Here is a 14,231-nt window from a genome sequence, read left to right as displayed (position 1 = left end):
TTTCTTTTTTTGCTCCTGAAGAGGCTCACACTTGATTACTCACATCTAACTTACACTTCTGTAAACATGACGTCTGAATTTGGTTCACTCAGTTTAAGCTGATCCTGCTTACATAATAAGGGATTGGAAGCAAGCAGTGCAACACACAAAACTGTCAACAGTTCCGGTGTTAACTGAGGACTCTCTCCAATATCATACTCAAAGCATTTATGTATTTCTGCTACTTACCATGACATGTTTTCCTATCAGGCAGCAGAACGAAACCTCTCGGGCAGGTGCAGTAATAGGAGCCAGGGATGTTCACACAGCCTAAAGTACAGCCATGATTCCAGAAGCCACATTCATTGATATCTGCCAAAAGAAGCAGTTGCTGTGTCAGAATAACATCATCAGCCTGTGTCAGGGAATAGATTAATGAAACAAACTAACAGTCTTCAAAAAGTACCTCATTTTCCCATTCATTTTACAAAAATATGCTTCTCCTAATAAATGACATAAAAGCAAGTCTGCAGACCTTATTCACATCAGCTTTTAAAACCTTCTAGCAAAGCCTACTCAGGCTGCACGTGTCCCACATAGGTACGTAGAGGATTTTCAAAAGCATGCTTTCCCATACAGGTTCCAGTGTCAGTTACATACTATTTGCACCAGAAAAAAATTACATTCGATACATTCTTCAGACAAAAATTATTCTAAAATATTTGGCTCCAACATAACTTAAGTAAAATTCTCAAAACCCAAAAGGAGTTTAGAAGTTGAGACTCAGAAAGCAATCCTGGTGAATTTCCTGAGAACTGGATGGATGCTGCTCAGGCAGGTTTAAGCTAGAAATTTTGATGCCTTTATGTCTTTTTAAATATGGTCACACTTTGAAAAAGCTGCTTCTAAAAATGATCTACAAAAATAGCTATTATTAATATATAAATAAAACAGCTATTATTACCAGTAATGATAGATTTTTATTTTTATTAAAACAATCCCGATTAAAGCATTTAGAAACATGTTCAAAATTTGTGTCTTTTTTGAAAGTGGGGACTTCAGAAAGCCATCTTTTTGCAGGACTTTTTAATGTTTCACCTTTGGTGATAGATCTGTTTTAATTTTTATTTAAAGATTATATAAGCACCCATAAGGCTGTCTACTTATCTGAATCTCCTTTAACTACTCAGAAAAAATTTCTCACAAGAATAGCCCTTGTGACACTTTCATAGGTCTCCTTTTTAGACTAGTTCAGAACCTGGAGGGACACAAAACTTAAATGACACAATTTGATTTTTAAGATCTTAGAGTGTTTTTTTCATACTCAAGAAATGAGTAAAGTAAAAGAACAGAATAATTTTTTCATTTGCTAGTGTAAAGCTGATGGGAGATTCACGGATTACCTTCACAAAATTGTTTATTTCGACTTAAAATAAAGCCACTAGAACATTTGCACCGATGAGTTCTTGAGTCTGGCCTGCAGATTCTTCTTCTGCACTTTTCTTTGTTCAAATCACAAGTTCCTTTTTCTGTAAGACCAAATATAATTTAAATGTAATGGAGGTCTTGCCATATCAACCTTCAAGGAGAAACTATTTTGAGAAAGATGCTCAGTGATGTGTTTTCTCAACAGCAGGCTTCCTATGCCACCAGTCCTGCACAGAAAAGAGCAACAGAAAGAGAGCACATATGCAAAAAGAGAGAAAAGAGAGATAAAAAGAGAGGAGGAGCATATGAAGGCTGGAAATTATTAGCACTACGCAGTACTCAAGTCTCACATTATTTAACAAAATAAAACAGCTGGACAGATCATAATGACCATACATTTCCTTTGGGCAAAAAGTATTAGCACAGTCTAGAGAATTTTGTACTGATACGGATGTTGGTTTCTGACCATGAGAAATGCAAACATTGTAAATCTTGAACTCATATTTAAAACTGTTTCTGATGTCCAACAAGATATGCTCAAAGTTCCTTCAAATAATCTTCGGGTACAGAAAGAAGTACCCAAAGATCCCGAGAAGCCTTCCTCCTTCTCTTGCTTTACAGAAAAAGGCAAACAGGTATTCAGGTATCTTTTTTCATTGGTAGGATTTGCAGAACCTTATGTCTATGCTCAGCTACCTTTTAGAGCTGGTACTTTTGCAGATATGCTATGCTCATGGTTTTATTCTTGTCTCCCAAACTATTATTTTTGGTTTAATCTTCCTAATCTTCTTCTGGGGTGCTTGCCCCTTTCCCAAGCTAAGAATAGTTGAACTGCTGCTACTGAATGTGAGTATGCAGCCACCCACACACAACATGGTCTTTGCCCTGTGATGTCTGTTTAACATATAACTCATACAGGCTCATACAGGCAAAGAAATTTGTACATGAATATTTTTTCTTGTGCTATTTCCAATTCACCCTCTAAATTCCAAGAGGTGGAAAGCAGCATAATGTTTAAGTTTGACATTTAGTCTTCTGCTAGCCACAACAGAGAAGAAAATGTTGGCCATTTGGTGGAATGACAGATCACATCTATAAAAAACTGAAATAATTTCCCATTCAGACACTTCAGATTGGCTGAAATTGTCAACATTGCACGTATTTACAGCAAAATCACAAATTCTTCTCTAACAGAATTTGCCTAACTAAATGAAAAATTTTCAGTGGATGACTAGATGGATATTGTCTATGATTAATGTCATCTTTTGAGAGACTTGAATTTTATGTAGTTTTAGCTGAGCTTCTCTTTTTGTAGAATTAATTTTGAACAGAACCCTTAGTCTTTGTCCCTACTGCAACTGAGTCAGGAATATACAGTAATGGGGTGTTCAGTCTTCAAATACAGAGCTCATTAGGATGACAAACCTGCAAGCGTACAAAACAATGCAAAGCAGAAACAAGACCACATTCAAGGCTTCATCTTGTGCTTTTCACTGATGCTGGATTTTTGCCCCTTGCTTTTACCGTTTTTGGTCTAATGAGACCTAAGATACCCAGGAATTACAGGAGAAATAACAGAAGCTATAATTTTGTTGTCTGGGCAATCTCAAGAAATTCTTTTTTAACTGAATAATTTTTAGAATCCGATAATGCCAAATTAATATGTAAAAAAACCAATCATATTTCAAAGCTTAAAGTGAATGCTGGCTAGATTATGAAATACAAAGTTTTTAAGGTAATATTCTCTGGGAGAACAATAATTATAAACCATACTTTCTATTTCCTTTGGTTTTGATGGGTTTTTTTCTCTTCCCATCACCTCTTTCATATGGTAATGGCTGTTCTTGGATAACAGCCTGATGGTAGTATCTTACATTGGGCAAAAAACCAACATAACTCCTGAAAAAAAAGAAATATCCTAAGTATACTGAGTATCATTAACCTGTCAAAGAGATATTTGGAAAAAAATTCCAGAGGCAATCTATAAGATTTTAAGGTAATGGGATATTTTACAAACCATTAATAAAGGTGTGAAGAACATTCCAGCAGGCATTTATAAATACATATACTGTCAGCAAATCTAGGGTTAGCTGTCTAGGAACGTTGAGGTGAATTAGACGCTGTTCTCCAGAAACTGCCATACCGAAGTGATTGTGTGGGGTTCTGGAAAACTCCTAAATGAATTAATTTTCTTTTCTGTATTTATTGGCCCTGACCAATCCAGGAAAGTCTTTTGAAAGAGAAAGGGAAAAGAAGACATGAGGAATTTAAGTAGTAAAGTAAACAATCCAAATTCCAGTAAAAAATTCAAATCATGTCAGTTGAGCACTTCTCATCAGTTCCCATTTCATCTGAAGAACCTCACTTGCTATCTTCTTTAAAGAAGGCCTGACAATTCACAGCTGACACTACACTGCAACAAGTACTTTCTTAGCTTGTACTGAGCATCCAATTAGTCTACGTATGCTTTTATCTCCAGGTTTCTCGGTTGTAAGATCAGCTATAAATCTCATTTGCACGCCAGGCTCATTAGTCCTGCTTTCATCCCAGTCTTGCACTGGATAAGCTAAGTAACGTACATCCAAAGTCCAAAAGGTTCATCTGGATTCAGCCTGTTAAGCTTCTTTCTACTCCATCTTTTCCCAGACGTTTTTACAAGAAGGTATTTGAAATAAAATTAAGGCCTACTGCTGACAACACTTACTGTCATATAAAAAATTTACTAAACATGTTGGAAATATAGGGATATATACTGCAAGGCATTTAAAAATGTTGGTAGTTTATTTATAAATAAAGGTGGGGAAACCCTTTTTGCAGCGGAAGGGGAAACACTGGAAAGCAGCACATCCTGGTTAAAGAAGTAGAGTTAATCTTCTGAGAAAAGAATAAAAGCTAAATGCCCGTAGTCAATGAAATTATGCTATACGCTCTGGTGGAGATAACATAGGTAACCCAAGCAATATCCCTGAGGTTCATGAACTAACATTCTTGGTCATTGTTTCTTCCTCTCCATCTTCATGCTCATGCAGACATGGTGACAGACACCTCATAAGCCTCATAATACCTTCCAAATCCCGCTGTAACAATCCTGAGATGTGTGGAACTGTCTGCACCACAAATTTATCCTTCCTTAGTCACTCTGTGTGAGAACACCAAAAGTGTCAGTTGAAAAAAGTGTTTCCTTTTGCAAGGATGAATGTTTTCCTCAAAGGAACCACGAAAGAGGTATTGCCTCTGAATGGAGGCTCCCTGTGTTTACAAGTATAAGCTTGATCTCCAGGAACACACTTTTCTGAATCTTAACAGCTCTCTGCACTGCAAATAAAGCTTTTGAAGGGGAAAATTTCTTTGAAGATTTTGATTTTCCTACTCATACCAGGCTTCAGAAAAGAGAGGCATCATGGTATCCTACAAAACTGTTGGTGGGCATGAAGAAAGACAAAGCCTATTTTATAGTAGATATCAGAAAAGGTTCAAGAAAGAGATTTACAGTTTCATTTTTGCTCATATGAACAAACACTACTTTCTCCTTATGTCTTTACACCATCTGTGAATCCATGGCCATCTTCCCTTAGGAGTTCTGTATCTATTGCTTAACACACAAATGCCTCTATACTGTTTGTTCAGGTATTTATGTCCAAGCAAAACTGGTGACAAAAGCTATTCCATTAAAACAATAATACTGTATGTCTACTTTCCGGAGTTCAGAGAACAAGACATTATTTCTCCTGGAAACCCCCAACTTCCCACTGTCTCAGCGGGAATCCTCGAGGAGGATGAGCTATCCATAAGCAGCTACCTTCATTTTCTGATTTACAGAGAAAGGCAGTGACATGACCACCTCAGTAGGCTGCAACTGATACCAGTTAAAGAGACCCAATGCTCTTATTTCATAGTTATTATGGCAGCTTCAAGTCCATCTAAAACAGGCTAACTATTAATCCAGACATTTCACAACAAAGCTGAGATATCACAGTATAATTGTAGCACATACTGTGCATTTAAAATCCTTCAGTGCCATAATAATCTGAGATGTTTAGATGCACGTTAGAATAAAACTTCCAGAAGGGAGCAGACATTTGATGAAGATAATCTACTTGGAGGATTAAAAAGCTGTATGCCTTGTGCATTAACAGAAAAGTATGAAAACATCTTTGTGTAAACATCGAGAAAGAGAAAATCACATTTATCTGCATGTATATTCAGATTAATGAAATGAGGGGTTTATGCTCAGCACACTTTCAGCCTGATACTCCAGCTGGAGTTACCCATACTAAGTGGAACTGCAGATCACTGAAGTTGAAGGAAACCTTTCCTTGGCTTCTCCAAGGCCTGGAATTTTGCCGAAGAAAATTATTACTGTGAAAAATCGGAGTGCATGACATTATGCATCCTGGCCTATATCAGAAATAGCATGGCCAACAGAATTAGGGATCATCGCCCTGTATTCAGCATTGGTGAGGACGCACCTAGAATCCTGTGTTCAGTTCTGCACCCCTTACTACAAGAGGGACATTGAGGTGCTGGAGCAGGTCCAGAGAAGGGCAGTGGTGCTGGTGAAGGGTCTGGAGCACAAGTGTGATGAGGAATGGCTGAGGAAACTGGGGTTGCTCAGTCTGCAGAAGAGAAGGCTCAGGGGGGACCTTATCGCTCTCTACAGATATCTGAAAGGAGGACGGAGAGAGGTGGGCGTCGGTCTCTTCTCCCAAGTAACAAGCCATAGGACAAGAGGTAACAGTCTCAAGATGCGCCAGGGGAGGTTTAGGTAGAGTATCAGGAGATGATTCTTCACTGAAAGGGTTGTCAAGCATTGGAACAGGCTGCCCAAGGAGTGGTGGAATCACTGTCCCCGGAAGTGTTCAAGCACTGTGCCCTTAGTGACAAGGTTTAGTGGTGGTTTTGGCAGTCCTTTGGTAACGGCTGGAACTGATGATCTTCAAAGCCTTTTCCAACCTAGTTGATTCTATGATTCTATGATTATTATTCTCATACATACAACTGTATCATTACAGTTTACTTACCAAAATCCTGAGAATCTATTCTTGCACCTGGCTGTTTAAATGGATGTACCACTTTTATCTCCACTGGTGGAAAAAATGATGGCTTCAAGCTAATTGTGACAACAACTTTTCCAGTATACTTGTTGGCTCTCCATATCATACCAGATTTCAACTCTGAATAGTACAGGTGCTCAGCAAAGAGAGACATACCAAGCAATTGATGTCTACAAGAAAAGAAAATAACACAAAATGGCACATTACCTGATACCTATATATTTACTCAGTCATACATTTCTGAGCATCTAGTTCAGTCAAGTTCACTGTAATTAACATTTACTTGCATTCTTATACATCTTATATGTATGAGAATCAGATGTGGTGCCAGACACATTCCCAAATAATCCAGCACCCAGAATCCTTAAGATTTTCAAGAAATAATAGATGCAAAATGGATAACCTGCATTTCTCAGAGCTTATATGAGCTGTTATTCAGGACTGACTCAACTGACAGAGAAAGCCTAGGTATCAGCTCCAATGTAGGGAGAAACCAGCTTTGTGGCCATCATGTGCAAATGGTGTGCGGCATATCTAAATCAGAAAGCCAGTAAAACCATGTATTTTTCTCATTTTGCTGTTGGCAATCCCTATTACTTATATGCCAATCTAGCTATACTGACAGAGACTGAAGTGACACAGGTGACCTTTTCCTGAGTACCTCATCAAAAAACATGCATGCTGTGGAGCATCTGTACCACTGCAAAGCATGAAGACCAAATACTAAAGGTACCCAACAGCACATGGGTCTAACAGCCCCCTCAGATGTGCTTAGCCCCAGCACTGGGGAGCAGGAGGGAACAAGTCTGTTGTGTACAACAGTTTTCACCACGTCCCCATGCGACAGCTAAGGAGTACAACAGGGTTAGAGGAGGATAGGAAGAGCCTGATCTAGCTCACTCTTTTGAGCACAGCTCAGACACCTGAGCTCATCCACTGTGACCTTGGACAAATAATTTAATCTCTGCTTTTGGCTTCCCTATCTGCATAAAAATGCCACCAATACACACTCAGAGAGGATTTCTAAGGATTAAGTAATTATCATTTGCTAAAAGCTTCGAAGATGGGAAATACTGAGTGGCAGTATTATCCGTACAACGGTGACTTTTTTCCATTTTCCTATCAGAAGTTGTAGATTTACAGTTACAGGCCATTTGCACTACACTTTATACATCTTCCTTTGTTATGAACTGACAAAATGAAAGGGAGAATGAGGAGGAGAGCTTTCATGCATCCCCAGGAAATGAGCCTTTTCTTTCTGACAGGCTAAGGAAAACTCACCGGACAGAGGTTTTGAGCAAACGAATAGCTCCGCCATCATAGTCACATGATCCAATATGGGAAATGTCTTTCCCATGGTCATGTTGGATCCAGTAGAGCCTTCTGTCAACCAGATCTAGTGACATTGCCTTTATTTTTTCTGTAGTTCTTAAAACACTTCTCACATCACTTCCACTGAGAGACAGTCGGTGTATGCTTGAAACAGTACCATCTGAAGACCAAAATAATAGCCTGCAAGCAAGAGAAGCAAGCAAGAGTTCTTCTTCAGAAAGAACAAGCAAACAAAAACAGACAGAAAAACCCCAAACAACAAAAAAAACACCAAAATAAACCAAACAACCACAGCTGCAAAATCACATCACTGCTACATACCAATTTTTAGTTGCTCGTGTGTACAGAGTTCTTCAGTCTTACCACAATGCTTTCAGAACCAAAACTAATAATAAAACAAAGGAATTCCCTAATACATACTCACCTATTTCAGGATCTTCCTTTAACATAGCTCTATCTAGAACTGAAATAATTTTTGACAACAAAGCATTGCCTGTTTAACGGAAGTTATGGTACCATTAACATTTTGTTACCATTGTTTCTTATTTTAATAAATATGTTTCTATCAGAGACTATATGGTTGTTCAGGAGATTGTTCAGGAAGCAATGAGATCCTAGAATTTTCTCTCATGTAGGTCAAGCAGGAATCAGCCCAGCTGAACTATGATGTAGTATCGTCTGTCTGCTTTGTTCCAACATATGGTTAGAGAAAGAAACTGGAACTAGCTCTTCGTTCTAAGGGGAACTCATGCAAACTTGTGGAAAGGCACATCTCAGGCAGATTCCTATTGCCCCCTGCCTCTGGGAAGGAATCTCCAGAAACTCTAGTTGAACATATCACTTAAGTGCTTAACTTAAAAATACCATTTCTATTATTGTTCTTGTTTCTTTCTACATTCCTGCTGGTTATAGCAGACAGTCTAGCTGTTATTAAATTAAGACAGAGTCAAAATGCAACTGCAATACTCAAAACAGTCATGCACTGAAGCTACTTGCATGTCAAGTTATTTATAGGTTAGAACCCAGATTTACCCATGTGAATAATGTTAACAACAGTTCTTCCAAAATAGCAAGTTATCCCTCATTCATGTATATTTCATTTTTTAATGCTTGGGTTTAGATTTTTTGTTTGGGTTTCTTCTGCACAAAAGTTCCAAGAAGTATCATCATTTTGCCTTGTCTTCACAAAATTACAGAATTTCTATGTACAAAACAATGTTGCATAAAGCCACCTTCACTATGCTTAGATTAATAATTTGTTAAAGGCTCTAAAATGGATTAGATCTCACTGGCAAGGGCTATACTAAATCAGCAGAAAGCATCAACCCCTGCTTCACAGCTTTTCTGCACTGTTACATACTCTCATAGTTTCCTCACAGTTGTCATAGATTACTAATGTATAAGTGAAAACGTGTTCCAGAAAGACACCCCAAATTTATACTGCCATTTTTAGACAATTAATATCTGCTTGCATTTCAGTAGCACCTGTTATTTAATAAACATCAGTACTCTGGAAGTTCAGAGTTCGAATGCTAGGATGCATTTTTTTACAGATAAGGAAACTAAGAAACCAAGGTGGTTATAGTCTCTATGCACAACTTTTGTAAATCAGTGTAGGGACAGAAGATTACAGTTTATTACTGACTTACTAGCCTTCCTGTAAGGTCATGAATACAGCTTTTATGCATGGTGAATCACACCTAGGTGAATATACGCACTTGTGTCTCCCCAAACTTTTGCATAACTTCAGCAAATATATCCCTATAATACTATTTGTAGCATATTTTGCTGGCATTTGACAGTGGTTTTGATGACTTCTGAATATTTTGAAGACTGCAAAATACTACATTTAATAGCAAACCAGAAAATATTATAAATATATATACAGATGTTCAGGCCTTTAAATCCTACCCAAGTGACAAGACTCCAAAGAATACCAGTAATGATCCTGGCGTTAGAAGATTGGTTTATGTATAAATGTACTAGGAAAGGACACAAAAGCTTTGATATTAAAAGAGTTTCACACACTGCTGAGCAACTTTACTATGAATCAGAAGTGGCAACAAAAACATGTTTTTGCTGTACAAAACAGAAGCATCTCAAAGTCTTCTAAAGCTTTTGTCTTTGCAACTTTAATGGAAGAGACTTATGTGTAAAGAGAAATTATCATAGGGAGACCACAGTGACAACTCACACTGATAACTTGCGGGGTGGCCAAACCTCTTATGTGAGTGTAGTTCTCAGTGTAAAAGGCTTGAAGCTGAATGAAGCATTTCTATGAAGGCCAAATTACTAGTGACAGAAAGTATCAATGATAGATTCAGAACCAATATTCAGAGCAATTGGCAAAGAGACAAGAGAAACAGGAGTGCAGCTTTCAGTTTAGACTTTTTTCTCAGAAAATACACCAATTTATATTCTAAGTGTGCCAAGTTCGGAGCAAAAGGGACTCCCCGCATTTGCAGGCACCATTCCCCTTTGCTGCTTTCTGCTTTCCTGCTTTCTGCTGCCCTGAAAGTTTGCTGACTTTGAGAAAGAACAAGCAATGCATCTTTTGCCTCAGCTTTCCTCACTAGCAAAATTTTCCCTGATGACCAAGAGGTATAGATTCTGCATTAGACTTCAGTGGGCTTTTCCCACACACCTCTCTGTTTATCTCTTATATGCTTATTAATCTTTTATCTTTTGTCAAAGTCCAGGGAGGTATTGGACTATAGATAATACACTGTGCACAGATTAGCCCAGCAGCCTATAAACCACAATCATATTAAAACTACTAACCTAGTTAAAATTACCTTTGCTCAGCATCAATGGTAATCCTTGTGGGACGACCAGCACCTCTTAGAAGAACTCGTCGTTTCTTCCCATTCATGTCTGTTGCTTCTATGGTTGCTTTCTGTCTATTGGCCCAGAAAATGTCTTGATTTACCCAGTCAATAGCAAACCCTGAAATGCCTTTGTCTATGTAACATAGCCTCTGTAAACAAAAGAAAAACGTTGACAACAAGAAGCATCCCAATGATTGCCTTAAACTAGTCTTTCCATATAAGGAATGGAGTGCCAGACTGAAGGTTCCCATTTCATTCCTCTGCCTGCTTCATTTTCTCTCAGACCTGTAGATACTTTTCTTTCTTATTTTTCTAGTCCCTTTTATTTGGTCCTGGTACTTACACATACTTCTTCTGAATTGAGTGACCCCATGCAAAAGGGAAAACTTTTCTCCATGAGAACTACACTGGACTAACCTTTTAGCTACAACTTCTTGCATCTGGCACACTATAAGATACCCAGACCTGTACTGTTACAGATGAAAGACCTCCTAACAGACTGTTGCTGGACCCTGATCCCTAAAAATCAACGTAAAATACATCAGTGAAGACTCCACATGAGTACACAAACCCTGGCAATCTCAAACAAAAGAAGGCTCTCGCGGTGTTAAAGTTCAGCCACAGCAGCCTGTCTGCCCTTCTTAATCAGTCAGATGTAATGAACTGCATAGCTTTTTCTGAACAAAGGATGAAGTGCTAAAAGAAGCATTTATGCAACTGTAGAAACCAATAGAAGGTTTGAGAAAAAGTTAGTAGGAATTCAAGCACATTCTTCTCATAGCATTTGTGCCAGTTTGAGTTACAGTAATCTGGAAGACAAACTTCTATAACACCAGAGATTAATTTAAAAATGTTAGAAACATTATTGTCTTCAAAGCTTTAGTTTGTCTGAGTTTCCTCTCCTTCATTTTTTAACACCCCTTCCCTTAATCCACAGAAAATACTGAATGTATTCTAAATGCCAGTAAAACAGCCTAGATTCAGGAACATAACTATTGCAACAACAAAAGGTATTAAAGAAGTCTGAAGTGCTAATCAATGAACAGGAATGGCAGCATTGTACCTAAAGAGCAGGTGGTTTCCATAGAGGGTTTTATGCCCCCTAACTTGGAGGATTTCAGAAAACTGATTACTTTACCTCTTGTTTTGTGCCATTCAGGTGAATTCTTTGAAGTAGTTGCCTTTCAGAGTCTACCCAATACACTTTCTCTTCCGCATAATGAAAATCCATAAGCGTTGACTGACCTGTATCAGCCACCAATCTTTCATGATTGGTCCCTTCAGTGTCAATTCTAAAGATGGCATTTCCATGGCTGAAAAGTAGGAATGGTGCAGGTTCTGCAAAAGAGACCAATTAATGGATAAGCATTGTATTTTTGCTGCATTAAGTTCTCATCAGTATTTTACTAGCCAAAGAGAAAGTTCAGGATCTAACCATCTCTCTTGTATTTTAATGATAACTTTCTAGGCATATCTCAGAGAATCAATACAACATAAATTTAATGGTCCTTTCACATTTACGGCTGAAAGTTAGGTCAAAAATCTGAGTCATGAAACTGAGATTGCAGTGTCTGTTAGCCAGTAACGGCAAAACCTACAGCCTAGTCTAAAGTCAGAAGAACCACTGCATGCTTGCCTGCAGAGGTTGCAAGAATTATGCCATGGATGTATCCTTAAGTTGAAGACTGCTTCCAACTATTGTGCTATAGCAAGAATTTATCACAGACAGGTGGTTTGGAGTCTCAATTTAGCTATCCAAACAGGGAAATTGAAGATCCCAAGACAGGGCAAAGGAAGAAGCAAGAGTCTGTGGAAGTTTCTTGTGATGCAGACGGCTGAAGGAAACCAGATCTACATATAAAACTTCTACAGCTCAACACCAACTACTTGTTCCAGACAATAACTATATTCATATTGAGTAAAGTGTAAGAGAGTATCACTAAGAAAAAAAAAAAAGTGTTAAAATGAAAGGTGCTCCAATTATGACCTATGCTTTAGAAATCCAATTAAGGTTGAATGTGATGAGCAACAAGCGATGGTCCAAATTGTCTTAATGTAGCCTTAAAACCAGGTGATAAGTATGGAAGTATAATTAGTTGGACAGAATGTTTGGGGCTGCAGATTACATTACTAAGATTTTATCAAGTTTCTTTGTTATTTTTAGGGTTTCATCACAGAGCAAGATTAATATTACCCTGGGAACCTTAACTGCATTTCCAAACCACAATGGTTTTCATTTAGGCAATTTGAGTATCATGGATGTCTATCAAATGTGCAGAGGAGGAAATGAGTTTTTATGTAACCAGTCACAATTAGCCTCCATTTTAAGAAGAAGTATTTATATATATATATACATATATACACATATATATATGAAAAAAAGGAGGGTATACAGCCTACTCCTTGATTTACCAACAACAGCATTCAAAGAAATCTGATTGCGGTGAGAATGGTGGGGGTTTCTAACACGGTTTCTTGAAACAACAGATCATGGCATACAAGTAATGCTCTAACCAAGTAACAGTGAAATACGATTATTGATATAGAACCAACAGAATGACAGCTTTCAAGCCTGTGCAATGACTTGTTGACTTGATCTTCCTGCAGTGAAGAAGCAACCCTTTATTTATCAGGTAAGGATGCCATCAAAGACTCAAATGTACCCTTTCGTAAGTTTTCTTGCACATTTATCTTTGAAAATTAAACTCTTTTTTATTGGCCAGTTTAGCAAACTTTTAACTCAATATTTTTATTAGTAGTATGAAACCTGGGGCTTTAAACTCAACAGACATTACCTGTACAAATTTTAGCCAGATGCCCCAGCTTCATCATGATTGCAAGGCTGTTTGATTCAACTCCTTTCGCAGCAGAGAAATGAGACCAATTTTGATTTCTACAAGAGAAGGAAGTTCTGACAAGCACCCAAGATGCCATTTTCTCCTGTTTACAGTTTTGTTTCTATACTAACAGACTGTTGCATCTTAAATTTTCAAGCTATCACTCAGTTATAACAGCTGCTTCTAGGATTTTAGTGACTCCATTTTTCTGCTGCTATTTGCACTGAGCAACCCCATGTGAGAATATTTAAACTATGAAGACTTGCGTTACATAAATGGTAAATGAACAGTGAAGTGCAGCAAGGTTGATTTATCTCAGGAATCTGGCAGCTGTACTGCCTGCATTTTTGCCAATTAGTTGACTAAGAGCATTTATATACTTTGGTTTTGTCCTTTCCACTCTTTGAATTTCCTATCAGGAACCTGTGAATGACGGTTGCAAATGGATTAGGGACCAAACAATCAAACTTTCATTGCAGAGGCACCAGTCAGATTTGGGTCTTAATTTTATCAAGGGTTTAATTGACAGGTAAACAACACACACATTAAAGAGCTTCCTGTCTTTAAAACATGACGGTATTTCACTTAGCGTACCCCCTATGGGAAGGTTTGTACCTAACATTGTTCTTTATCCACCACAGGGTCTCCTGAACTATCAGTCACTTTCTCCTGGTGCTACAAATGTCAGTAATAGCATTTAAAAAAAAGTTGAAGTCCTCAAATATTAAGGTAGGATTGCTCTTTGAAAGATACTTGTGCAGAAATATCACTGT

The 14,231-nt window shown here is 37.9% G+C and overlaps 1 protein-coding gene across 1 annotated transcript in view; it reads right to left on the bottom strand.

Moving 5' to 3' along the window:
- EGF (epidermal growth factor) overlaps positions 1 to 14,231 on the bottom strand; it is a gene marked incomplete at both ends in the record, with an annotated part of 57,656 nt that overhangs the window by 32,836 nt on the left and 10,589 nt on the right. The window contains 6 exons of the mRNA XM_080634994.1: positions 229 to 351; positions 1,383 to 1,508; positions 6,429 to 6,631; positions 7,743 to 7,973; positions 10,589 to 10,770; positions 11,760 to 11,959. Coding sequence (XP_080491120.1) covers positions 229 to 351; positions 1,383 to 1,508; positions 6,429 to 6,631; positions 7,743 to 7,973; positions 10,589 to 10,770; positions 11,760 to 11,959 — 1,065 coding nt within the window. The remainder of the gene's footprint in view (positions 1 to 228; positions 352 to 1,382; positions 1,509 to 6,428; positions 6,632 to 7,742; positions 7,974 to 10,588; positions 10,771 to 11,759; positions 11,960 to 14,231) is intronic.

The sequence above is a fragment of the Psittacula echo genome (assembly GCF_963264785.1).
Source record: "Psittacula echo genome assembly, chromosome: 1".
NCBI classification, from domain to species: domain Eukaryota; kingdom Metazoa; phylum Chordata; class Aves; order Psittaciformes; family Psittacidae; genus Psittacula; species Psittacula echo.
This window is presented reverse-complemented; position numbering and strand designations above follow the sequence as displayed.